This window comes from Podarcis liolepis (assembly GCF_965112155.1).
Source record: "Podarcis liolepis genome assembly, chromosome: 7".
Classification (NCBI taxonomy): Eukaryota; Metazoa; Chordata; class Lepidosauria; order Squamata; family Lacertidae; genus Podarcis; species Podarcis liolepis.
Genome location: NC_139561.1, coordinates 14,238,587 through 14,266,163, shown reverse-complemented (window position 1 = coordinate 14,266,163; position 27,577 = coordinate 14,238,587). Strand labels below are relative to the sequence as shown.

Here is a 27,577-nt window from a genome sequence, read left to right as displayed (position 1 = left end):
GCCCGGACACTGAGGTCCAGCACCGAGGGCCTTCTGGTGGTTCCCTCGCTGCGAGAAGCCAAGTTACAGGGAACCAGGCAGAGGGCCTTCTTGGTAGTGGCACCCGCCCTGTGGAATGCCCTCCCACCAGATGTCAAAGAGAAAAATAACTACCAAACTTTTAGAAGACACCTGAAGGCAGCCCTGTTTAGGGAAGTTTTTAATGTTTAATAGGTTATTGTATTTTAGTGTTTTGTTGGAAGCCGCCCAGAGTGGCTGGGGAAACCCAGCCAGATGGGCGGGGTATAAATCATCATTATTATTATTATTATTATTATTATTATTATTATTATTATTACTACTACTACCAGAGCACCCTACTTGCAGTTTCCGGCATCTGCTACTCATAAGCATGTGCTGCCCCCAACCAGAGCACAGCCGTCCATCAGCCTCTCCTTGCCCATGAATCTGCCCGATCCTCTTTTAAAGTTGACCCCAAGTTACCGGCCATCGCCACCTCCTCTGGGAGCCAAGTTCTGTAGTTCAGCAAGGCAGGTAGAGTGCCCCTGCCCAGGGAGGCTCTACCATCCTTGCCTCCCCCTGACCAAAGAACCCATCCTCAAAAGAAAAGAAAAAAAGACTAGGAAATTTGACACACACATTTCTCCCTCCCTCTCATTTCTTGTTTTCCTTGGAGTCCAGACCCCTTTGCCTTCCCAGCCACTTTTGCAGGAGTTTCTTGGCCCGTCTCCAGTCCGAGCTGCAACAGCAGGAAAGCCACCTCGCCCTTGAGAGAGAGAGAAAAAAGAAAACAGGGTGAGGGCACTCTATCTCCCATCAGCACCAGCCATCGCCACCCATTCCCCCCCTTGTCCTGGCTAGCTGGTTCTTGTCTGCTCGCAATATAATCTTGCTCCACTGAAGAGGCAAAAGAGGCAGCAGAGAGGATTTGCTTCCCACAACTACCTTTTCTTTTCTTTTTTTTTAAACAGGGAGCAGTCAAAGGCTGGGGTTGGTTGATTTACCCGGAGAAAAAGGGAGGAGAGACGGGGGGGGGGTTTGATTTACTAGGAGGAGAGCTCTGCTGTCTTTCCTTTTTTGAGCCTAGCCAGAAAGCACCGAGAAAGTTCAAATCTCCCCCTCTTTCCCCCTCCTCCTCCTCCTCCTCTTCTTCTTCAGAGTTGGAAATTCTTGCATTTCTAGGAAGCTTGAATCTTTCACAGGAGCTGCGCCGCACTCTGCAAAACTCTACTTATTATAATTGGGGTTTTTCCGCCTCCCCCAAATAATTATTACGCCTGCATATTGTTTTGAAAGCAGCAGCAGCAGCTTTTAAGAGTTCCTCCTCGCTCCTTTTTTCCCTAGCCTTCTTTCTGCTCCGATCTCTGATTTACTTGGGGTTTTTTTCGGGGGTGTGTGTGTGAAGCTTTCAATAGTTCCACCCCCTACACTTTTAATTATTGACCAAGGGGGGAGAAAAAAGGCACTCTGAATGGACTAGAGGGTCCCCCCCCGGACTTTTTTGATCCTGGTGCCTGGTTTGGAAATAATTTATTTTTCCTCCGTTCCTGAGAAGGAGATAAAAGTTTTGCTGAAGTTCAGGTTGCAAGGAATTGTCTTCTTGTCCATCTCCCCACAAAAATACCCTTCCGCGTTTCCCTTAAACGTTTGGGATGAACTGGAAATAAACCTTTGGAGGAAATTTGCTTACAGAAAGGCTAGGAATCGGAGCCCACACTTTACTGGATAATGAGCTGTTTTAATTTTTGAGTGCCCCCCCCTTAAAAAAAGAAGAGACAAGAATATTATCCGAGGAAGTTTTGATGGAACACCTCTCCGACCAGTCCATTTAATGGTAAGTAACCATTTTGGGGTGCCTTCTCTGCTATGATTTTGTATCCCTTCTGGCTCCCTGTGGGTAGCTGAGATTTAGCTTACTTATGAAGTGTCTTGTGTGACCCGAACGTTTTGCCAATTCTGACATTGGCCAAGTTCAGCGACATGAGATTTTCGACCTTTAATGCAGTGTGTCAAACTTGCCGTACGAATAAAGAAAAAAGATCGATATTAAAGCAACTGTTGTTTTTTAAAAAATATAAAAACGTGGGGTTGTATCCAGCATGTTGCACTCAGTAGTAAGACCCTATGGGTATTGACAAATGTAGGTTCATTAGTTTCAAAGGGTATACTCCTGAGTAGAACTTTGTTGGTGCTGCGCTTCTGAGGTTGATATGAAAAGGCATTAAAAAAAACACCAGAACGCACATCTGATTTTAATAATGTAGGTTCTCTGTTTTCCAACCTATCGTAACAGCTTTTGAACATCTGTGGCATGATGCTTCTTTAGGAACATGATTCATACATCTCAGATGGTGTTGTGTGAGTGGCTTAGTTGCCCCGTCAGGCTAGAACAGGGAGAGATATGAAAGGAAGTAGGTGGTGGTCATCATTTCAGGACCTTTCTACACATATAGTAAAAGTGGAACGCGGTCGACACTTTTCCTCCACCCACCAGAGATGACCTGTACCACATCTTCTTTTGCTTGGTGGCCGATGTGCCTATATCAAAGCATCTGCAGATTATATTTTCCAGTGGATTCTACTGCTTTTCAGCTGACACCCAACTGTCCCCTAGTATACTCCTTAATAGGGAACAGGAAGATTCAGTCTGCACTGAAAGGTGAAACTAGCGAATTTGTGCTTTCCGAGAAAATCTGGTGCAAAGCGAAACGTGTCCGTCCTTCGGAGTTTGCGCTTTGAATGCATTTGTTTGATTTTATAAACAACACACAGAGTACAGTCACAGGGCGGCAGGAAAAATAGGTGCAGGATACAAGAATTAAACCCCTTGTGGAACGGCAGGTGACAAGTGTCTACAGGCCAGGGTAAAGTGTCTAGTAAAATCCCTCTATTAGCGAAAATCACATACAATTTTGCATTGTATTAGGGAACACTGCTTTGCAAAAATGCACGCTTTAGACAAAACTGGTTGCAGACTAAATTGCTGGTGCAATTGCTTGAGGACTTCTCCCATCCGTCCCCGTCCCCCCCCCCAGGCAAATTGATATGGAAAAAGGTGGCAGGCTGACCTCTGGGAACAGGATCCTGAACGAGATGAACCACTGGTCTGATCCAGTGGCCTTTCTGAAAACGACAAACTGAAATGGACCGATCCACCCGTCCCTGCTCCCTTCATCAAGTGAGTTTACAATTCCTCCAGCCGGCTAATTCTGGCGAACTTCGTCACACACCTTGTCCCATGTTGAATTGTGGCAAAAAAGCAAACCGTCCCTCTGGTTGCCGCAGAGGGAAGCTATCTCTGGGAATCCACACAACCAGTGGCGTAGCGTGGGGGGTGCAGGGGGGGCCGGCCGCACCGGGCGCAACATCTGGGGGTTAGGGTTAGGGGGCGCAAATCCACGGGTTAGGGGGCGCAAATTACTTGCCTTGCCCTGGGTGCTGACAACCCACGCTACACCACTGCACACAACTCTTTCCAGGCCCATGACTCAGCCTACTCTTCTGGGGCGAGTAACTCTCACTCCTAGGCGACCAGCTAGAGAGAGAAAGAGAAAGAGGCAGAGACAGAGAGAGAGAGAGAGAGAGAGAGAGAGAGAGAGAGAGAGAGAGGCTTAGTGAAATGGAAAAGAATAGTGTTAATCTTTCTTTTTCATCCTGTCCATTTCAAGTGTGGAAGGCAGGCGGGCGGGCATGCAGGCTAGTGATCTCTGTGGACTTATTTGCAAGGCTACCTTCATGTCCCCCCTCCCAGCAGCAAAGGCAGAGGTGGCCGCCATCAGACACCCTTGCAAAGTCCCCCCCTTCTCCCCCACCCTCCAGGGGGAGCCTGAAATGAAAGCAAACCTGTCTCTCTCTTTTTCTCCATTTATCAAGACCAGATTTTTATGCTTCTCTCTCCCCCCCATCCCGACTTTTCCTCCCCTTTTCCCTGCTGTGATTGATGGTTTGAAAGAGGAGAAATAGCTCACAAATAGAAATCAGTTACAGATGAAGCCGGGGTAGGGTGGGGGGGGCATAGCTTTTGAGTCATTAAAATATTTCCACCTCCCACCTTTTCCTCTCTCCTGCGAAGAAAGGAGCAAATCCGTGAAGAATCGCATTTTGGAAATTTCTTTTGTGTGTGCCCGTTCTCTGATCAAGTCTCTCTCTCTCTCTCCCCCCACCGTTTTTCTTCTTCTCTTTTTCCCTCAAAAGGGGGGGGGGGAAATAACTGAGCCAAGAAATCTGAAATTAATTCATTTGGGGTGGGGTGGGGGTTGGGGGCAAAGGGGAGGGAGAGGAGCTTGAACAAAGAGAAAACAAAAGATTTCCATTTTCAAAGAAAAGTTAAAAGGTTGCATATGTTCCAATCTGCATGTTTAGAAGTATTTGCTGTCTTGCTGCCATGAGATCTTTCAAACCCAGTTTAAAAAAACCCGGTGACATTTGCTTGCACCCCCGTAGAAAAACACATATCTGAAGGCATCGCAAATTGCTCAGTAATAGATTTTCTTAGTGGGTTTGACTGACAAAAGCAATCTAGGATGGCTTTGAAGGGCTCATTCTGCCTCCTGACCTTTCTCGTAAAATATATAGTTTGTATTCACATCTTTTCACATCCTCTGACCTCTGGGGCAAATTTTTCCTAAATACATCCAGATTCCTTCCAGAGGACTTTGCTGGGGAAGTTCCTGTTTCCCCTGAAAAATCCCAGCGGGATGATGATGATTATTTTATCTTTCTAAATCTGTCCTCAGTTGTATCAACACCCACCCTTTGAATCAGAGCGAAAATGTTGTGAATTAAAAGTTCCCCCAAATTCCTGAGGGCTAGGAAAGTTTCAAAGTATTTCTCCATTTTAATACAAATTTTAATACCCCCCCCAAAAAATGTGGGTCCTATGATGGAGTTTTGGTGGGGAAACCCCATTGAAAAGCGATGAGGTTGTAGAACGTTGCGGTGGTGGTTTAGACATCACTCCCGAATTTTCAAAAACATTCCCTTGGTTCAGTCATCCCCCAGAGATAATCATTGCGCCTATTTTGGGTTTTCTAGCTTTTGTGAAAGGTGGTTTAGCACACACAATGGCCAGTTCTTGGGGTTTGCATATATTTATTGTTGAACAAGATCCCCCTAGCACAGCCTAACCATTTTTAAACACACCCGGTCAACACAACCGGCTTTTGAGGATCTTAATTTTGTGAGGTCAGATTCTGTAACTGTGCTATCTATCAAAAACTTCGCGGAAACTTAGCATTACTTGGTTCAGTTCATACCCCTGGCAAATTACCAGTATGAACAGGGTACCGGCAACTCTCCATCTTTGTAAGATAATGGGCTTGTACCGTGAGTGAAGATGAGAAAGAAAAGCGTTTCTTTGCTATAAACTCTGTGCAGTGAAGTCATATGAGTTCCTTCCTCTTAAGAACATAGAAAAAATCCCTGCTGGATCCAGGCCAGAGATCCATCTAGTGACTAGATCACTACCCCCCCCCCCATCTAGACCCTCAACTTTCCCCCCATAGTGGCTTGTCAGATGCCTCCAGTATTTGACATTTGGAGATAGACTGCCTCCAGGTGTTGAGGCTCAATTAAATGGTCATGTATAATCCTTGCTGGTAGGCCTCTCTCTCCTCCATGAAGGTGCCTAGTCCCACTTTAGAGCCAGCTAAGTCTGTAAGCCACCTGCGCATCTTGTGGCAGTGAGTTCCATCAGCTGATTTGGTTTCGCGCAAACAAGGATTTTCTCGCATCTGCCCTTAACCTCGCCGATTTGGCTTGGGCAGTAGCTTTGAGTTCTTGTATTATGAGAGAGGGCAAAAGCTCTCTTTATTCACGATAGCAGAAAATCTCCGTAATATCTATCCTTTCCTTTAGTCACCTTCCTGCTAAAAAAAAATTTAAAGGCGAAAATCAAATGCTTTCCTCTTTTTTCCTCGCAGGGAAGATTGTGCCCCCCCCCCACATGATTTGTCCCTTTCTGCATCTTAGAAATGATTTTCAGTTTATTTTTAGGGCAGAGATGGGGGACCTGTATATAGTGGTACCTTGGATTAAGAACTGAATTCGTTCTGGAGGTCCGTTCTTAACCTGAAACTGTTCTTAACCTGAAGCACCACGTTAGCTAATGGGGCCTCCCGCTGCTGCTGCGCCGCCAGAGCACAATTTCTGTTCTCATCCTGAAGCAAAGTTCTAAACCTGAGGTACTATTTCTGGGTTAGCGGAGTATGTAACCTGAAGCATATGTAACCTGAAGTGCCTGTAACCTGAGGTACCCCTGTATTTCCATATAACTGCATTTCGGATCCAATTGTTCTCAAGAGCAACATCTCACTGGAACAGCTCCTTCTTTTAATTTCTGACGTATTTCTTGCTGCTTTGCATCACTTCCCAAAACCCCATTCATCATATTCCTGGACTTCTGGGGGACAACCTGTCTGGTTCAGCCCAAATTGTATCCTCTTCTCTAGCACACACCCACACTCACATTTGCTGGGTGGAGAAGAGACAGCCTCGGAATTTGGGGTGTCCTTGGGCAAGGCATATTCATTGAGGGACCCTTTTATCCAGAAGGGGCCGGGACACACAGTCTTCTCTGACCATCTTGGGGGGGGGGGGTTGGCCCAGTGGCGTAGCGTGGGTTGTCAGCACCCGGGGCAAGGCAAGTAATTTGCGCCCCCTAACCCGCGGATTTTAGCAGGGGGCAGAGAGCTGCGAGTGCGAGCGTGCCCCCCCAGATGTTGCGCCTGGTGCGGCCGGCCCCCCCTGTACCCCCCACGCTACGCCACTGGGGGCCCCCTAAATTGTTGGGGCATTGGACTTCAGCATTATATGACCCCAAGAAATCTCTCCTCGTTCCTCCTTTGATGCTGATCCCAAGAGAGTGGGACGGGTGAGTGGCCAGCGGTTGCAATGGCCCTAGATTTGCACACGTGGATTTGATTTGATTGACTGTACCTTTACGCCGCTTTACATTCAAATTAATCTCAAAGCGGTTTACCACCAATAAACAACCTTAGCATAATAAAACATACCAGCACTTCGCGAATACAGCATACCTCGTATACAATAATCCACAAATTATCAATAAAGCAGTTGCAATCTGAGCAAGACAGCAACTAAAAAATAAACTAGACCTCACAAGGACGGCAAGTCATGGGGTTAACAAATCAATGCAGCATTTAGAATCTATAAAACAATATGAAAAGCATTAACAAAATAGCAATTAAAATATAAGCTAAGCGCTAAGTTCATTCACACCATCTCTGCACCCCCATGACTCAGGGGCTGAGTGGGGGATTTTTCAGCTTGAGAGCCACATCCCCTCTTGGCTGAATTTCTGGGGGCCACATCCAGAAGGTGGGTGGGACTAGAGGGAAAGGTGGGTGGAGCTATGGGTATGACTGTTCCCTTTGTTTACTGGGCTAGATTTCAACCACACTTAAGAGCACAAGGGTCCTATATGTATCCACATGCACATACGGGTCTCTCATAATAATAATAATAAATTTCTTAAACCCCATCCATCTGACTGGGTTGACCCAGCTGCTCTGGGTGACAAAAATACAGCAAAAACATCATCATCATCATCATCATCTCAGACATGAGAAGCTTCCCAAAATAGGGCTGTCTTCAGATGTCTTTTAAAAGTCAGATTGTTGTTTATTTCCTTGACATCCGATGGGAGGGCGTTCCACAGGGAGGTGCCACTACTGAGAAGGCCCTCTGCCTGGTTCCCTGTAGATTCACTTCTCGCTGTGAGGGAACCGCCAGAAGGCCCTCGGAGCTGGACCTCAGATGGGGGTGGAGATGGACCGAGGCCATTTCGGGCTTTCAAGCACCAACACTTTGAATTGTGCTCGGAAACGTACTGGGAGACAATGTAGGACTAGTGTTAAATGGTTCCAGTCGCCAGTCTAGCTGCCACATCCTGGATTAGTTGTGGTTTCTGTACATTGGCTCCCAGTAAGTTTCTGAGCACAATTCAAAGTGTTGGTGCTGACCTTTAAAGCCCTAAACAGCCTCGGTCCAGTATACCTGAAGGAGCGTCTCCACCTCCATCGTCCAGCCCGGATACTGAGGTCCAGCGCTGAGGGCCTTCTGGCAGTTCCATCGCTGCAAGAAGCCAAGTTACAGGGAACCAGGCAGAGGGCCTTCTTGGTAGTGGCACCCACCCTGTGGAACGCCCTCCCACCAGATGTCAAAGAGAACAACAACAACCAAACTTTTAGAAGACATCTGAAGGCAGACCTGTTTAGGGAAGCTTCTAATGTTTGATGTATTACTGTATTTTAATATTTGGTTGGAAGTCGCCCAGAGTGGCTGGGGAAGCCCAGCCAGATGGGTGGGGTATAAATAAATCATCATCATCACCTTCAAAGATAGTAGAGCACATGGCAGTTGTCCAAGCGGGAGATAACCAGGGCATGGACCACTCTGGCGAGACAGTGGTAGGGCAAGAGGCATTGCCACAGTTTAAGGACACACCCCAGCCAGGGAAAAGGCAGGTGGGGGGAGTGGGGAACGGGGTTGATAAGGGGTACGGCCCCAGGAGGGGCACGGCTTGGGGGAAGGCCGGACTGAGAGGGCCAAAGGTCCACGTTGGCCTTTCATCCTGCGATCCCTGCAGTAACCGCAGGATGGCATTGGGGCATTGTGTGGACAAGCCTATAAGCTCTCGCTGGTGCCTGATGGGTTGATTTTGAGAGAGCAGAGGACCATGAACCCAGCCGCACCTCCAGGTATCACAGTCCAAGCAAGCAATCTCTGAGGGCTTTATCCCCAGGCATGGCTGGAGAACCAGTGCGGTCCTTCAGGTCCTAAGTCAGCATGGCCAACAGTGAGGGGAGATGATGGGAGTTGTAGTCCGGGAATATGTGGGGAGCTGCAAGTTCGCATTGCAAGAGGAAAGAGCTGCTAAAGTGGTATCTCAGGTTAAGAGCAGTTTCAGAAACGGACCTCCAGAATGAATTAAGTTCTTAACCCGAGGTACCACTGTAAAGCTTAACTTGCTTCAGCAAAATTCTTTCCCGAGTTGGTATGCTTGAAGGATTATGAGGTAGGTTGATTTTTATTTTTTTAATGTGACAGAATAGCTGAATATAGGATTGCTTCATGGCAGAGGGTTGGACTAGATGACTCTTGCAGTCCCTTCTACAATTTGATGGTTCTATGCTTGTGTGTCTTTGCGTTTGCATGTACAACCTTTCATTGCCAGAACTGATTACAGGGGTTGCTGTTTACGCGAACGGCACACACAGATCCCTTCCACAGCGGTGATGAAGTCTATCCTAAACCTCCACAGCCCATAAAACTGTCTTTTCCTGAGCCAATTTAAGGTGATGGGAAAGTCTGCAAGGTTTGGAGTTTCACAGGTCTCTTTATTCAGTGGCACTGGGAAAAAACAACAACAGGAAAACCTCAAGCAAGAGAAGACGCAAGATTGGTTGTGGGTTATTTGCAAATTTCACTGACAGCGTCTACATTTTATAAACCATCCAGAATTTGCAAGCCATTAGCCATCATTATAATGCCGCAGAGACCCCTGATTTTCAAAAAGTCTCTTGTGGTGGTGTGTGCTTTTCTTAATAGTGACTAATTTTTCCTCTCCACCCACATCTTTTAAAAAGTGTTTCATAGCTTTGCTCCATAAGAGTGGAAATGGAATAATTCTGATAAGGAGCACATTTGTTGGGTATTTGCATCGAATGCTAATCCTACATAGAACAGATGATGAACGGCTCTGGCTAACTGAGGTCTATGAACTTCAGTGTGTCTACTCTGAGTAAAACTTAGTAAACCTCCAGAAAGTATTTTGCATAGTTTTTACCTCTAACTTCAATATATTGTATTTTATTTTATTGCTATGGCTAGTGGCTGATTCTAATAAAAATTCTTCTGATTCTGATTCTTAGTTGGAGGCAACTTTCAATTGTCTCTTGGCAATTGCCTACGTAAATTTAGGTTCTATCCATCTTCATCAATGCAGTTAAAACAAAAATAAAAGAAGAGGGCATGGATGGCCACCTATTTTTTGACATTTTTATTTTTTAAAAAGGTTTGTTTTTGTGCTGGGTTCACGCTGTGCAGGGCGACATTAACTGGGACTGATGTCAAGAATTTCTGTCCCGTAAGGACCCGGTTGAGGCATGGCATGGAGATTTATTTGCTGACTTGTGATGTTCGGCAAAATCAAGTATATGTAGACATATTAAAAGAAGTCTAATGTGACTTTTTTTTAATGGGGGGGATTAATGCTCGGCTTCTTTGGTGCTCATACCCTGTGTTAATTAATCTGGATTAATCTCTTTTTTTGAGTTTCCGTTCCTGCAATTTATAAGGTCTGTTAAAAACCCACCTTTGCCCCTTCTGTCACTCTTGTAGTGTGAGTCTTAGCAAGGTGTGGGAAAGGCTGTTTAGTCCAAAAGGCAAGTGATCAGAACACACTCTGCTGGAAAAATGCAACCTGTGCTGTTGATAGAAGTAAAATGCAACCTGTGCTGTTGATAGAACATGCTGGTGATTAATATACACAGAATAGTAAATTATACATTCTTTATCAACCTTCTGAGAAAAATACAAAACATTAAACAAAGCCACAGAGATGTGCAAACTACCCAGCCTAAGATGAACTTATAATGTCTGGTTTCAATAGATTTTTCAAATGCTTAAAGGTAAAGGTAAAGGGACCCCTGACCATTAGGTCCAGTCGTGACCGACTCTGGGGTTGCGGCGCTCATCTCGCTTTATTGGCCGAGGGAGTCGGTGTACAGTTTCTGGGTCATGTGGCCAGCATGACTAAGCCGCTTCTGGTGAACCAAAGCTGCGCACGGAAACGCTGTTTACCTTCCCGCCAGAGTGGTACCTATTTATCTACTTGCACTTTGACGTGCTTTCAAACTGCTAGGTTAGCAGGAGCTGGGACCGAGCAACGGGAGCTCACCCCGTTGCGGGGATTCGAACCGTCGACCTTCTGTTCGGCAAGTCCTAGGCTCTGTGGTTTAACCCACAAATGCTTAACTCAGTCTATTAGATAAGTTCATGAAGATACCAACAAAAGGTAAGTTTGGTGTTATTCACAATACTGAGAGATGCTAGTAGAGTTGTAAATAGAGATAGGGTGCCGGCATTTTGCACCTGTTTCACCCTGGCAGTCCAAGTAATGAAGAGGCCGCTGTTCACCCCCGATGGGGCCCTTTAACTGGGGCTTGCAGGTAGCACACTCCCAAGGTACTTTTCCGGGCTTCTTCAGTGGTCTAATCTCAAAGTCTTGATACGTATATTGATATTCAGTCTTATAGAGAATACTCTTTCTTGGCTTAAGCTTAAGAGACTGATTTGCTTAGCTATAATACGCACTCTAGCTGCCTCTTATTTACCACCATTTAGCTATCCGTTTAGCAGTCACTTACTAAATGCATTTGCATGTCACCTGCCCAGTATTAAATGCCATTGCATGTTGCCCCTTTGAATACTGCCAGATGCCGCTGCATGTCGCCTGTCAAAGACTGCAGTGCGTTAAACACCATTGTGTTTTACCTGCCAAATCCTTTCAGGTCTTCGTGCAATTCCATGGCACTTATCAGCTGCAGCCCCAGTATTTGATCAATATTTGAGGGCGCCTTCTTTAAAAGGTTGTTCGTGGGAAGTGCTGGAGAGATGCTTAGAGCCTGGCTCTCTCCTGAAGCATCCCTAGAAGCAAAACGTCTCGCTGAGGAATAAGCAGGCAGATTTTGCCTTTTGCACAGACACTTTTAAGACCATCTAGTTCTTGGGAGAAAAGCAATGACAAACCTAGACAGCATCTTAAAAAGCAGAGACATCACCTTGTCGACAAAGGTCCATATAGTTAAAGGTATGGTTTTCCCAGTAGTGATGTATGGAAGTGAGAGCTGGTCCATAAAGAAGGCTGATCAATGCTTTTGAATTCTGGTGCTGGAGGAGACTCTTGAGAGTCCCATAGACTGCAAGAAGATCCATTCTGAAGGAAATCAGCCCTGAGTGCTCACTGGCAGGACAGATCCTGAAGCTGAGGCTCCAATATTTTGGCCACATCATGAGAAGAGAAGACTCCCTACGAACATGAGTTTGACCAAACTGTGGGAGGCAGTGGAAGACAGGAGTGCCTGGCATGCTCTGGTCCATGGGTTCACAAAGAGTCGGACATGACTAAACGACTAAATACACAAATAATAATAATAATAATAATAATAATTTATTTGTACCCCGCCCATCTGGCTGGGTTTCCCCAGCCACTCTGGGCGGCTTCCAACAAAGATTAAAAATACATCAAAATGCCACACATTAAAAACTTCCCTTCAGATGTCTTCTAAAAGTCAGGTAGTTGTTTATTTCCTTGACATCTGATGGGAGGGCGTTCCACAGGGCGGGCGCCACTACTGAAAAGGCCCTCTGCCTGGCTCTCTGTAGCTTTGCTTCTCACAGTGAGGGAACCGCCAGAAGGCCCTCGGCGCTTGACCTCAGTATCCGGGCAGAACGATGGGGATGGAGACGCTCCTTCAGGTATACTGGGCCCAGGCCATTTAGGGCTTTCAAGGTCAGCACCAACACTTTGAATTGTGCTTGGAAACGTACTGGGAGTCAATGTCGGTCTTTCAAGACCGGTGTTATGTGGTCTCGGTGGCCACTCCCAGTCACCAGTCTAGCTGCCGCATTCTGGATTAGTTGTAGTTTCTGGATACCCTTCAAAGGTAGCCCCACGTAGAGCGCATTGTAGTAGTCCAAGCGGGAGATAACTAGAGCATGCACCACTCTGGCGAGTAGTAGGGTGCTGGGGATTGTACCTCGGTGAGATCAGCGCTGTTAAAAAATTGCCATTCGCAGGATTCTCCATGACAGTTAAGTGGCGTAATGGTGTTTTAAATATACGACGCCACACTCCCTGCAGGATTAAACGCCCCCAGAATGAGGATACAGTGGTACCTCAGGTTACATACGCTTCAGGTTACAGACTCCGCTAACCCAGAAATATTACCTCGGGTTAAGTACTTTGCTTCAGGATGAGAACAGAAATTGTGCTCCGGCGGCGCAGCAGCAGCGGGAGGCTCCATTAGCTAAAGTGGTGCTTCAGGTTAAGAACAGTTTCAGGTTAAGTACAGACCTCCGGAACGAATTAAGTACTTAACCTGAGGTACCACTGTATTTTAGCAGCTCTGGGATAGGAGCACAGGAAACCTTCACACCAAATCTTAGCCTAAGTACAGTGGTACCTCGGGTTAAGAACTTAATTCATACTGGAGGTCTGTTCTTAACCTGAAACTGTTCTTAACCTGAAGCACGACTTTAGCTAACGGGGCCTCCCGCTGCTGCCACGCTGCCGCCGCGCAATTTCTGTTCTCATCCTGAAGCAAAGTTCTTAACCTGAGGTACTATTTCTGGGTTAGTGGAGTCTGTAACCTGAAGCGTCTGTAACCCGAGGTACCATTGTATTATTGTCTATAGTTGCCCTGGCTTCCCGGGGTTTCTTTCCCAGCCCTCCCTAGCGATGCTGAGGATTTGAACCCGGGACCTTCTGCATGCAAAGCAGGTGTTCTGTCACTGAGCCAGGGGCCCTTCGCACCTCGTTGTTCTGGGCTGGCCTCCACTGGGGGTTAGGCAACAAGGCCTTCTAGAGAAGCTCAAGGGCATGAGCAGAGTCTTCAACAGGATCAGGCCAGGGGCCCATCTAGCCCAGAATCCTGTTCTCATGGTGGCCAACTAGCTGCCTCTGAGAAGCTCTCAAGAGCAGGAACTGAATACAAAAGCCCTCTATCCTCCCAGGGCTTCCAGAAACTGTCACTCAGAAGCATCACTGCCTCTGTCCATCGAGACAGAGCAGAGCCAGCAGCCACTGATATAGTCCTTTCCTCCATGAATTCGCCTCATCCTCTTTTAAAGCCATCCAAGTTGGTGGCCATCACCGTTTCCTGTTGCAGTGAGTTCCACAGTCTGACAGATAGGATAGATAAACTTTATTTGCATTAGCCAACGGCCATAGCAACATAAAACAAGCAATATATACAATTAAAAAGACAACAATGGATAAAAAGGACAATCAAATTATCAAGACTATCGTTCAGATAGTGGCCCTTACTCTCATTGCTCCCTCGATAAACCTAGCAACCTTTGCTGTTGTCTGATCATTTTGATCTGATAACAGAAAGAACAATGTAGCCGCAGATGGGTGGCCTGGGATGGTGAGTAAGAGTGGGGTGGTGATCTCATTCCTCAGGTCTTTGTAAAGGGGACAGGACAGGAGCAGTGGCGTAGCGGGGGTGCAGGGGGGGCCGGCCGCACCGGGCGGAACATCTGGGGATTAGGGTTAGGGGGTGCAAATCCACGGGTTAGGGGCGCAAATCCACGGGTTAGGGGGTGCAAATTACTTGCCTTGCCCCGGGTGCTGACAACCCACGCTACGCCACTGGACAGGAGATTTTCACAGTCTGACTACGCACGGCCTGAAGAAGTCCTGTATTTTATCTGTCCCGAGACAAACTTCTGGTGCATCCCGGACAGTGTTTGAAACTCCCATTGTTCTAGGCACATTTTGCGACTGGGAATTTCATTAGAGCGAGCAGTTTCTGAGCTCTGGGAGAGGTGCTGCGCCTAAGATTTCAGATTAATTGATTGTGATTTTATGTAAACTGTGTTATTTTTACTGTTGTTACGCGCTCTGAGCCCGGCTTCAGCTGGGGAGGGAGGGATATAAATAAATAAATAAATAATAATAATAATAATAATAATAATTATTATTGCAGAGTGGAAGGAAAGGAGGACCTTTTCCTGTCCCACCCCCTTCCAGCTACTCTCTGAAGACTGGAGAAGAGATCATCTTAAGAATATTAGGGGGTTGGACAGGGGAAGTATGGCTTTTTTTTGCAGTCTTCAGATGAGGACTAGACCATGTGAAAAATGAATATAAGATTTCAGCCACAGTTGGTTCATTTTCAGCTTTGTATTCTTGATATTAAAAAAAAGCTCGCCTAGACATTCCGTTGTTGCTCCCCTAATCTAGGTTTAAGGAGCCATTTAGCTCCTACCTTTCCTATCTCTGTTTCTAACACTGATCCTGAATCTAGGGACAGTCCCAGATTTGATCAGATCCCGGAATGTCCCGCTTTTCCTTAAAGGTAAAGGGACCCCTGACCATTAGGTCCAGTCGTGGCCGACTCTGGGGTTGCGGCGCTCATCTCGCTTTATTGGCCGTGGGAGCCAGCGTACAGCTTCCGGGTCATGTGGCCAGCATGACTAAGCCACTTCTGGTGAACCAGAGCAGTGCACGGAAATGCCGTTTACCTTCCCGTCGGAGCGGTACCTATTTATCTACTTGCACTTTGACGTGCTTTTGAACTGCTAGGTGGGCAGGAGCAGGGACCGAGCAACGGGAGCTCACCTTGTCGCAGGGATTCGAACCACCGACCTTCTGATCGACAAGTCCTAGGCTCTGTGGTTTAACCCACAGCGCCACCCGCGTCCCATACTCGCTTTTCCTTAGGACATCCCTATTTTCATCGGAGAAATGTTGGAGGAGTTATGCAACCCCCCAAGCCAAGGAGTTAAGTAACTAGACAACCTTTAGAAGACGTCTGAAGGCAGCCCCTGTATAGGGAAGTTTTTAAAAAACATTTAATGTTTTATTATGTTTTATATATATGTTGGAAGCTGCCCAGAGTGGCTGGGGCGACCCAATGAGAGGGGCACGATATAACTACAATAACAATAGAATAGGATGTCGCTGTTTTCATCAGAAAAAGGTTGGAGGGTATGCGCTTAGTGCAACATCCAATGCCTGTATGGCGACATTTCCATCAAATCATCCTGAGTGTAGGAGCTGTTGCTTTCGATGTTGTCCTCTTTTCCCTGACAGCTCCAGGCCTGCTGACTTCATCTGTCCGTGCGGGTCTGAGCTCGCATGACGGAAGGGAGATCTTTATAAACAAGGCTCAGGGAAAGATTGGGAGGGTGGTGATTGAGGGCTGCTCATGGCTTTGCGTCTTGGCTGTTGTACAAGGGCGGTTGGGCAAGAGTCCGTGTCGATACATGTCTGTTTGGGTACCCAGTTGCATCTTGCCTGTGTACCCGAGACCGGTTTTCTGCCCGTGCCAATGTGGAGTACGAAATCCTCTTGGGGCAAGTCTGTGCAGGGAACACCGGCTTGACATCTCGGAGCAAAGACTTGCAAGTGGCTGGCTTGTTTTTTTTAAAGGGCACGAGCTTGTGAAGCCGAGAAAAAAGTAATGAACGAGTCCTTTTAAAAACGCGTCTTGTTAGCTGAGCAAACGTTGAAAATGGTGTGAGATGTTAACATGCAAAATCAAGAAGAGCCAGAGAGTTTACCAAGTCTGCTATATCTTGTACAGTGGTACCTCGGGTTAAGTACTTAATTCGTTCCGGAGGTCCATTCTTAACCTGAAACTGTTCTTAACCTGAAGCACCACTTTAGCTAATGGGCCTCCTGCTGCCGCCGGAGCACAATTTCTGTTCTCATCCTGAAGCAAAGTTCTTAACCTGAAGCACTATTTCTGGGTTAGCAGAGTCTGTAACCTGAAGCGTATGTAACCCGAGGTACCACTGTAATATTGTAAGACCACAAGAAGAACTTGCTGGATTGGTTTGTCTAATCCTCTTTTAAGGCCATCTCGGTTGGTGGACGTTTCCCACTTCCTGTGGAAGTGAGTTCCACAGGTGTTTTTAAAAAATCTGTCCTAAATCCTCCAACATCCAGGTTCACAGAGTATACACAAGTTCTGATGTTATGAGAGAGGGAGAAAAAACCCTTTCTCTATCCGTTTTCTCCATGCTGCGAATAAGTTTATAAATTTCTATCATTTCGCCTCTTACCTTTTCTCTGAACCAAAACACTCCAGCTGTCGCAACTTTTCCTCGTAAGGGAGTTGCTCCACACCCACTCACCCTTGTTAAAATTTTGGGTTTCCCTTTCTTCGGAACCTTTTCCAACTCTACAGTATCCATTTTGTACACGATATTCATAGAATCTCAGAATTGGAAAGTTGGAAGGGCACTCCAAGACTCATCTAGTCTGACCCCATGCAATGCAGGAATCACAGCAAATGGGGATGTACCACAGATTTTGTATAACGGCATCGCAATAGTGGCTGTTTCAATTTCAATTTCTTTCCCAGTGGTTATGGATTTCATAGTACTCCTGAGAACCAACGGCACGCATCCTTTATATTAGAAAGTGACAGTTCCTTCCCCTACGCGCCAGTCAGATCACAATGTTTTTGATCACATAGTAGTAATGGAGGCAATGAAGGCAAGTGAAGGTCTAAGTTTAGGGATGATTTTACAACTTGCAAATCATGTGTTGAGGATGGCGTCGTCTTAATTGCCGCAACAGAGTTTGTCCAAAACTTTCTCTTTCCTTCTGTTGACCATAACACACTAGAACCAAAGGAGCTCACTAATTAATCATCTAAAGCTCTGGTTAATTGATCTGCTGCTTTAAAGCTTGCCAACGACGTTTTGAGGACATTGTCTTTTTAACACTGGATTGTTTTATTTGATGTTTTAATGCAGGCATAGGCAAACTCGGCCCTCCAGATGTTTTGGGACTACAAGTCCCACCACCCCTGACCACTGATCCTGTTAGATAGGGATGATGGGAGTTGTAGTCCCAAAACATCTGGAGGGCCAAGTTTGCCTGTGTGTGTTTTAATGTGTTCTAAACAGCTTTGACTTTTTTCCCTTAAAAATATAAAGTGGTGTGGAAAATAAAATAATAATAATAATAATAATAATAATAATATAATACGACCTCATTCCTGGGAGAAAGGATGGAATAAAAATAAAAATGGCCTACAGTGGTACCTTGGTTTACAACCATAATCCGTTCCGGAGGTCCGTTTGTAAACCAAGACAGGTTGTAACCCAAGGCACGCTTTCGCCAATGGGGCCTCCCCAAAAAAAATTGTAATCCAAAAAGAATGGGTTGTAATCCAAAAAAAGGTTGCAAACCGGGATACGTACTTCCGGGTTTGACATGTTTGTAATCCAAAACGTATGCAAACCAAGGTACCACTGTATTTGGCAGCATGAAGAGACGTATTACCACTGTCTCAAACCACCTGAAAAATTATCAGCCCCACGTAATTTATTTTAAATTCATTTTATTTTTTGAGATGGTGATATTGCTTCCCTTCATGCTGGCGAAGAGCCAATTTCTTCACATTCTGCTGGTACCAAAGGCAGAAGAGCATCCCAGGAAGATTTTTCTGTGGTCAGTTGGCAACCAGGGATGCTAACGTGAATAAAATATTGAGGGGGGGGGGCAGGTAAACCCCACCCTGCATATAGGTCACATGATGTTCCTAAGGGATCAAAAGGGATGGAAGTGAAGAACAGAGGTAAAGGAGAATTAAATAACAGAAGAAGTGTGGTTTAGGTGGTGGAAGTCTTTTAAGATATTTTAATTAAGATTTGTATTTTATAATGTGTGTAAGTGTAATTCTGGAATTACTGTTTATGGAAAACAGCATTTCCTTTTTTCCTTTTTTCGTTTCTTCTTCCTCTCTATCTTCTTTCACAGTTTATGTCTGCCAAATATGTAAATAATTATGTTTTTGCAGATATGTCTGGAAATTTGATTGTATTATTCAATAAAGTTATATTTTAATTTTTTTTAAAAGGTCACATGATGCATCACATTCACACTATTTGAATGGCAATGCTCATTAATTTTTTTGGGGGGCGGCCCCCTCAAATATTTTATGGGGGGGGGTGGAGGGACCTCAACCCCTAGGAGTTGGCTCCTATGTTGGCCACCGTCTTCCCCCAAATAGATTTTACACCAGAACTTCCTAGTTTGTCTTGCCCTGGAGCTCCACCTACTGGCCACACTCTGAAATATCGGCTTTCTGTTAGAAACATGGAAGACTGCCCCATGCACACTTAAGGGGCAGTGTTTCTCCAGGGGTTTGGGGCAGGGGGTCTCTGGAGATGCCAGAGATTGCACCTGGGACCTTCTGTATGCAAATCAGATGCTCTGCCCCTAAGCTACAGCCCTGTCCCGGCAGAACAGAGACTTCCAAATACCAGTTGCCAGCAGGGGAGAATCACTCCTGTGTTCGAATCCTGCTCTCGGGTTTCCCAGAAGAGGCATCTGGTCTGGCCCTGTGAGAACAGGATGCTGGACTAGATCAGCAGGACTCTTCTTCTATTCTTATGCCCCTAATCCACACGCCAGCAAGCAATTCCCACTCGCCCATGCCAACTCCCAATCAAGTCCTCCATTGTTGTTGTTTAGTTGTTTAGTCGTGTCCGACTCTTCGTGACCCCCTGGACCAGAGCACGCCAGGCACTTCTGTTTTCCACTGCCTCCCACAGTTTGGTCAAACTCATGCTGGTCGCTTCGAGAACACTGTCCAACCATCTCATTCTCTGTCGTCCCCTTCTCCTTGTGCCCTCATCTTTCCCAACATCAGGGTCTTTTCCAGGGAGTCTTCTCTTCTCATGAGGTGGCCAAAGTATTGGAGCCTCAGCTTCAGGATCTGTCCTTCCAGTGAGCACTCAGGGCTGATTTCCTTCAGAATGGAGTGGTTTGATCTTCTTGCAGTCCATGGGACTCTCAAGAGTCTCCTCCAGCACCAGAATTCAAAAGCATCAATTATTTGGCAATCAGCCTTCTTTATGGTCCAGCTCTCACTTCTATGCATCACTACTGGGAAAACCATAGCTTTAACTAGACGGACCTTTGTTGGCAAGGTGATGTCTCTACTTTTTAAGATGCTGTCTAGGTTTGTCATTGCTTTTCTCCCAAGAAGCAGGGGTCTTTTAATTTCGTGACTGCTGTCAACATCCGCAGTCATCATGGAGCCCAAGAAAGTAGTGGTAATTCTGTATTGATTTGTTTTGGATGTTGTAGGTGATGCCAGTAAAGGTTTAACGCTACGATACGAATATATAATGCAGATTCTTCTGGTGTTCTGATGCTTCTTATCCTTCTCGAACCCCTTTCTCCCAGTTCTAGGATTTTGTCGGAAAAGGCCAAGATGCTGAAGCTCCTGGTGACCACCCTCGTCCCGGCCTTGATCCTGGCGGCGCCTCCTCCCATTAGCAAGCTGGCCCTCTTTCCGGACAAGAGCGCCTGGTGCGAGGCGAAGAACATCACCCAGATCGTTGGGCACAGCGGGTGCGAGTCCAAATCCATCCAGAACAGGTATAGTACTGGGCCAATGGATCCAACATCTCCAGATCTCCCATAGCCATCTTCCCCAAGCTGTGTCGCACTCCCAACTTCCACTGTAGCCTTATTGGACTTTACCAATTGGTAGGGTGAGCGTTGCTCCCGGATGGGAGGAAGGAAGTCAAATGACACCGAGGGTTGGTTCAGAGAAAGAGTTCTCTATTTCTGCTCTCCGGAGCAGCAGAAAGACACTTGCGTGGTCAGTCCACGGCAAGTCCAAAGAAATGAGAGATTTCATGCAGTATATATATCCTCCAGGCACCCTCTCCCCCCTTCCCCAGGAATCCAACCATGTCAGCCTATACACGCAGGTAGACATCACAGATGTTCCTGCTCTGGTACTGTTAACCATAAAAGGGTTTTCCTTCCTGTACTTCTGACCATAAAAGTGTATTCCTGTTCCTATACTCTTATCTTGGAGCAAGAGGTCACCAACTCCAAGAACACACTCTGGCACTGTTCCCGAACTAGGTCTGTGCGTCAAAGTGTGTTCAGAATGTAAGATAAGACCTAGATGTGCCATCCCTACTCCACTGGAACAGCCAAGGTCATCCTTTGCCGTGACTGATAAAGGAGAGAGCTTTGTTTATTCAGCTGTGTTCTTGTTATGCATTTGCTCAACAGCTTGTTAATGCATTTTAGAAATCCTCTCTTGGAGAAAGAAGAAAAAGGGGGGGTTTGAGTCAGTTTCAAACTGACTGCACAGAAACCCATTTCTTCACCACCAGCTCTGGCCAGCACGACTCCGGAAATTAACTTCTGCCTCTTCCTGCTAACGTATCACAAGTAAAAGCATCGTGGCTGTAAACCGATTTGTGATTTTCCGCCATGACGAAAAGTGGCACACATGGCACTGTTAATAGTTCCACATTTGTAAGAACTCAATTTTTTAACGTGGCAGCACCCAGCCTTTGGAACTCCCTGCCTTTTACAGGCACCTGTAATAATTTTATTTTCTTTCATTTACTATACTGCTTTCAGTGGCTGCTAAAAAAATTGTTGTTGTTGTTGTTTAGGCAAGCCTACGCAGATATGTAGAATACCCACATGTATTCTAATGTTTTTTAGGTTATTTAATTTTTAAAAAATGTTTTAAGTTGCTGTTTTTAACTGTTTTCACCGATAATTTTGTTTTATACTTTTTGCAAATCGCTTTGAGGTGGGTGTTGTTGTTTTTACAATCAAGCACTATATAAATGTTATGACATCAAACAAACGCTCGGAATAAAAGAATAATAAGTAAAAAAGGTTGAGAACCCAAGATAGCAGGGATGTAAAACAGGGATGTGGAATCTATGGCCCTTGAGCTGTTGTCAAAACCATCAGTCAAAACCAGCAGGCCTAATGGTGAGGGTAGATGGGAGTTGGAGACCAGAAACAACTGAAGTCAGAGATGTGATGGAGGTAGCTAGGGACAGTGAAGGCAAGTGATGGTTTAGTTTGGGGAAGGGGAACCTGGCGTTCTCCAGTTGTTTTAGGACTCCATTTTGCTCTCTAGCACCACCTGTTTGCCATGCTTGGGCCCAGCATGACCAATGGTCCCCTTCCCTGTATTAAAGGTAGCTAGGGACAGTGAAGGCAAGTGATGGTCTAGTTTGGGGAAGGGGAACCTGGCGTTCTCCAGATGTTGTAGGATTCCATTTTGCTCTCTAGCACCCACCTGTTGGCCATGCTTGGGCCCAGCATGGCCTATGGTCCCCTTCCCTGTATTAAAGGTAGCTAGGGGCAGTGAAGGCAAGTGATGGCCTAATTCGAGCTGTTTTCAGACTTCAGTCCGCAATGGACGCAGCCAGCTTATTGCCAGTGGCCAGTGTTGTAGTTGAGAAACCTTTCGAGAGCTGCAGGTTCCCCCATCCTTGCATTAAAAGATGTCAGAGCTGGGATGGAGGTAGCTAGGGGCAGTGAAGGCAAGGGATGGTCTCTCTTTTTTAATATACATTTTTATTAATTTTTTAACATATCAGTTCCAACCGTCATGCAACATAACTTCTCATCTTATACAATATTTTTAGATGTCCGTCAACACCTCTGATGATTTTCCGTTCTTTATCACTTATTATCCATTTCTTAATTTCATATTACCTTTAATTATCCTTGACTGATAATTCTCCTCATTATCTTTCTTGCAATATTTCACCTTACAAAACTTCTTGCAAACCTACCAGCCTAATCTGTTCATCACAATTTCTTTTCAAATAGTTCATATATTTACTCCAGTCTTCTAAGAATCTCTGGTCCCGCAGGTTTCGAATCCTTCCTGTTAATTTATCTAGTTCTGCATAGTCCATCAGTTTCATCCTCCATTCTTCTTTCGTCGGTAGTTCTTCTTGCTTCCATTTTTGTGCCAATAAAATGCTTGCTGCCGTCACTGCATATAGAAACAACTTACAGTCCTTTCTATTTATATCATCTCCTACAATGCCAAGTAAAAATGCTTCTGCTTTCTTAATTAAGAGGCAAGGAATGGTCTCAGTTCACTCGGAAGGTTTGGTGCTGAACCCAACCCTCATCTCGCAGGCTTTTAGCATCTTCCTAATCTTCACCTATGGCGTTTCCATGTGCTGCTCTGGTTCACCAGAAGCGGCTTAGTGCTGCTGGCCACATGACCCGGAAGCTGTCTGCGGACAAACGCTGGCTCCCTCGGCCTATAGAGTGAGATGAGCGGGCAACCCCAGAGTCGGTCACGACTGGACCTAATAGTCAGGGGTCCCTTTACCTTTACCTTAATCTTCACCTGGGACATGGATGGTGCTGTGGGTTAAACCACAGAGCCTAGGACTTGCCGATCAGAAGGTCGGTGGTTCGAATCCCCGCGACGGGGTGAGCTCCTGTTGCTCGGTCCTTGCTCCTGCCAACCTAGCAGTTCGAAAGCACGTCAAAGTGCAAGTAGATAAATAGGTACCTCTGGCAGGAAGGTAAACGGCATTTCCGTGCGCTGCTCTGGTTTCCCAGAAGCGGCTTAGTCATCCTGGCCACATGACCTGGAAGCTGTACGCCGGCTCCCTCGGCCAATAAAGCAAGATGCGCACCGCAACCCCAGAGTCATCCGCGACTGGACCTAATGCTCAGGGGTCCCTTTACCCTTTACCTTTACAATGCCAAGTAAAAATGCTTCTGGTTTCTTAATTAAGAGGCAAGGGATGGTCTCAATCCACGTGGGAAGTTTGGTGCTCCTGAACAATGTCCTCCCCGATTCTGAACCCAACCCTTATCTCGCAGGCTTTTAGCATCTTCCTAATCTTCACCTCTCGTCCGCAGAGCCTGCTTGGGGCAGTGTTTCAGCTACAGCGTTCCGAACACCTTCCCACAGTCCACCGAGTCCCTGGTGCACTGCGACTCCTGCATGCCAGCTCTCTCCATGTGGGAAGTGGTAAGTAATGCCGCTCAGGATGGGAAATAGCGTGTCGAGACCCCGCAGCCACCCCCTTGATGGAAATAACTCACACAAGGACACAGATATTAGGTTTATGTTATTGGGCAAATTTTGGCCACAACTTTATTGAAATTACAGAATGTGAGCGGTATTGGCTTAGGCATTGATTGGACCTGACTATAACTAACTCCTGCCCATTGTGCAGGAAGTCCAGTAAGGGTAAGCCACCGGTAGGGGGAGCCCTGTCGATGCGAACCAACTCAAGCTCCCCCTGGTGTTCCCGATGAGGTCGTGTCAAGGCCTTAGCCCCCCAGCCAGGCTTCAGACTAGATCAACACCCCCGGATTCCTTTAACGGAATACCTTTAAGCAAGGAGGGGCAGGTGATGACCACACCTCCCCTCCCCCACACAAGGTCAAACAATGCCTAACCGCAACCCTAACAAAGTTGTGATGATTGCTACGAGGTAGGCGAAAACCAAGTGGCCACTGCCAATTTGCCAAGTGGAAAAATTCCTACCAGGCCCCTCGGACAACCAAGGCGACCAACCAAAGTCCATAGCAAGGTCATTGCCTAACCTGCAAAATAGGGAGGGAGGGTGATTGAGGAAGTGAGCTAAAGAGGAAGTCCTCTGGCTCACTCCTCTGTTTAAACAGCTCTGGCCACACACAGCGTATTGGCTGGCCGGGCTCTAATGTGGCTGGGATCCCCCAGGCAACGGAAGACAAAGTCCCCCACCCCCAGTGGCCACGCGGTCCACCACAACTCCTCCCCACTGGGAAGTGGAGCGGATTTGTGCGGCGATCGTCCAAGAAGGGCTGTTCGCTGAATACCCATTAGCATCCCCTCTCCAATAAATAAATAAATGGAGTATTTGTGTGGAGGGGGGATTCACTGTGGGGCAGCAAGTAGGGGGCTAGAGTGGGAATCACAAGTAGGAAGAACGTTGCTGTTGCATCTGGTTGGCCGATGTCAGTACAGGATGAGGGCTAAGTAGGCCACTGGCCTGATCTGGTAGCCAGACTTAAGTTTCTTATTAGATCTTGCCCTTAGGTGCATACAAGATGTTGCGATGGGTACTACCTGCAATGGCTTTAGAAAGAGGATTAGAGAAATTCACTAACTATGATCACTATGCTCTGCTTGTATGGTTTGAGGCAGCAATTATTCTGAATTCCAGTTGCTACAAAAAAAGCAGGAAGGCGAGCGTGCTCCTATGGTCAGATCCTGTTTGCAGGTTTCCCATAAGTGGCATCTTGTTGGTCCCTGTGACAACAGGAAGCTGGACTAGATGAAACTTTGACCTGACCCAACAGCAGAGCTCATGATGTTCTTAGATGATGATAATATATTATTATCATTTATACCCCACCCATCTGGCTGGGTTTCCCCAGCCACTCTGGGCGGCTTCCAACAAAATATTAAAAATACAATAAAACATCAAACATTAAAACACAGTAAGACATTAAACATTAAAAGCTTCCCTAAACAGGGCTGCCTTCAGATGTCTTCTAAAAGTCAGATAGTTGTTTATTTCCTTGACATCTGATGGGAGGGCATTCCACAGGGGGGGCGCCACCAGCGAGAAGGCCCTCTGCCTGGTTCCCTGTAACCTCACTTCTCGCAGGGAGGGAACCGCCAGAAGGCCCTCAGAGCTGGACCTCAGCGTCCAGGCTGAATGATGGGGGTGGAGACGCTCCTTCAGGTATACTGGACCAAGGCCGTTTAGGGCTTTCAAGGTCAGCACCAACACTTTGAATTGTGCTTGGAAACGTCCTGGGAGCCAATGTAGGTCTTTCAGGACTGGTGTTATATGTTAGATGATTGTGGTGGCTCTCTGGAAAAAGATGGTGAGCCAAATTTTGGGAGGAGGCAGCCACTGATGGCCGCTAGCCCTGAGAGCTACGTACGGCAAGAGGCAGCAGTGCTTCTGAACAGCAGCTGGTGAGAACCGCAGGAGAGGAGAGGGGTCTTGAGTTCAGGTGCTGCTTGAGGGGTTCCTACAGGCTGACTGCTGTGAGAACAGGAGACTGGACTGGATGGGCCATTGGCCTGATCCAGCAGCCAAGCTCTTCCTGTGTGTTCTGATGTCTTCTCCTTCCGCCAGGTGACACTGGACTGCCCCAGCAATGAAGACATCCCCAGGGTGGACAAACTGGTGGAGAAGATTCTCCACTGCAGCTGCCAGGCATGTGGAAAGGAGCAGAGCCAAGAGGGGGCGCTCCTCAACGTCTACGTCAACGGCGACGATAACCTGCCGGCTGAGGGTCCTCACCCCCACCCCTACGGCCACCACCACCCAGGAGAAGAGGCCTCCAACCACCACCACCATGAAGACGAGGCCAAGGACTGACCTCCAAACTTCGGGGGTGGGGGGTGAACTGCCCCTTCAGCCCAGGCCTTGACGACTTTCTCCCCTCCTTTCAAACACCCATCATGCTTTGCTCTTGGCAACATCGTCGTGGGGAAGCAGAGGCCAAGCTGAAGGCGGACCTTTCACCGGGGGCGGCCAATGGGACAAGCTGGCAACCGGCGAGAGAATTGGGGGAGGGGGTGGTTGGGGGGAGGGTGTCACTGACGAAATTGCACACTGCTCTAATATATTTGGGGGGGGGAGGGAAAAGGGAGGGGCAAAATGAGAGAGAGGTCTCTGGGGGCCTTTCCTCTTGAAGGTCTGACGGACACCCGAAACAAAGACATCCAAGACGGCTTCTCGGTTTCTGGCTTTCCATCAGGACATTTCTCTGTGAAGCCTACATATAGAATTGTAGACTTGGATGGGACCCCCTTGCAATGTGGGAACCACAGACGCCGTGGGTCCGGCTCTGCCACTGGGGAATCAAGGATCAATCTCGGAGGAGCCGGACTGGACCCCCCCCCCAAAAAAACAACCCATTTTGACAAAAGAGTCTCTCCCCTTTGGTGCTTTTTTAGCAGCAGAAGCGAGACATTTCTTGCACGTTTGAGTTCTGCCCTCACTTGCCTTCACTGCCCCTGGCTACCTCCATCACAACTCTGCCTTCTTTTAATGCGGGGCTGGCGAGCTCGTGTCCCTCCTGGTGTCGCTGGACTCCAACTCCCAACATTCTTGAACAGTGGCCATGCTGGCTGTGACTGCTGGGAGCTGGAGTCTGGGGGGCACCACTTTGCTTACCCCTGTTTGACTTCCTAGCAGCACTTTAATGAATGGAAGATAGAAGGGAGCAAAGGAAATTTTATTGGAGAGCGCTGGGCGAAGAGGGGGAAGAAACAGGTGGGTCGGTTCTAGACCATTTTTAGCGAGTCAGATCTAGCTCAATATTGTCAGCGCTGACCGGCAGCAGCTCAGTAGGGTTTCAGCCGTACCTGAGATGACAGGGATTGAACCAGGGACTTTCTGAATGCAAAGCAGACACTCTTGTCACTGGGCCCTGGTTTTCCTAAATATTCTAGTTCTCATGGTTATGGATAAAGGGCTGGATCAATGAGGAGGTGAACAGAAGGTAGTCTTATTCCAAGACAGACCACTGGTCCATCCAACCTAGGATTGCCAACACTGACTGGCAGCGGCTCTCTAGGAATTCAGGCAGAGGACATTCCCACACTTACTTGGAGGTGTTGGGGCTTGAACCTGGGATCGTCTGCCTACAACAGCAGATACTCTACCACCGAGCTACAGCCCTTTCCACGGGAATTTAACATAATCTGACGTGAGTCAGATTATTGGATGAAGAGGCTGCCATCTTGCCCAACCTTTCCTTGAATTTTTAAACGTCTTAATCACTGAGTGTTTAGAGTGAGATTCGAACTCTTGCCTTTGTATACACCCAGCCTCTCTCCTTGTTCTGCTGACTACAACACTCTTCATGGCTTCTCTCTCTCTCTCTCTCTCTCTCTCTCTCACACACACACACACACACATGTCATATATATTTCCAGCTTTATCGTTGTGTTATTCATCCCTCTTAATTAAATAAATTAGATCCAACATCCACATACCGTGTCACTCCGGGTCTTTTGTCGAGCGAGACAATATAGTCCTT

General features: G+C 46.8%; 1 protein-coding gene across 1 annotated transcript; it reads left to right on the top strand.

Annotated features, from left to right (window-relative positions):
• The first annotated feature begins 911 nt into the window (after positions 1–911).
• On the top strand, positions 912–27,528 carry LOC310711192 (neuroblastoma suppressor of tumorigenicity 1). Its single transcript, XM_083512727.1, has 4 exons — positions 912–1,834; positions 19,961–20,155; positions 23,441–23,552; positions 25,663–27,528. Exons 2-4 carry the CDS (start codon positions 19,989–19,991, stop codon positions 25,906–25,908), a joined length of 525 nt encoding a protein of 174 aa, XP_083368853.1. The 5' UTR covers positions 912–1,834; positions 19,961–19,988; the 3' UTR covers positions 25,909–27,528.
• The last annotated feature ends 49 nt before the right edge of the window (positions 27,529–27,577 follow it).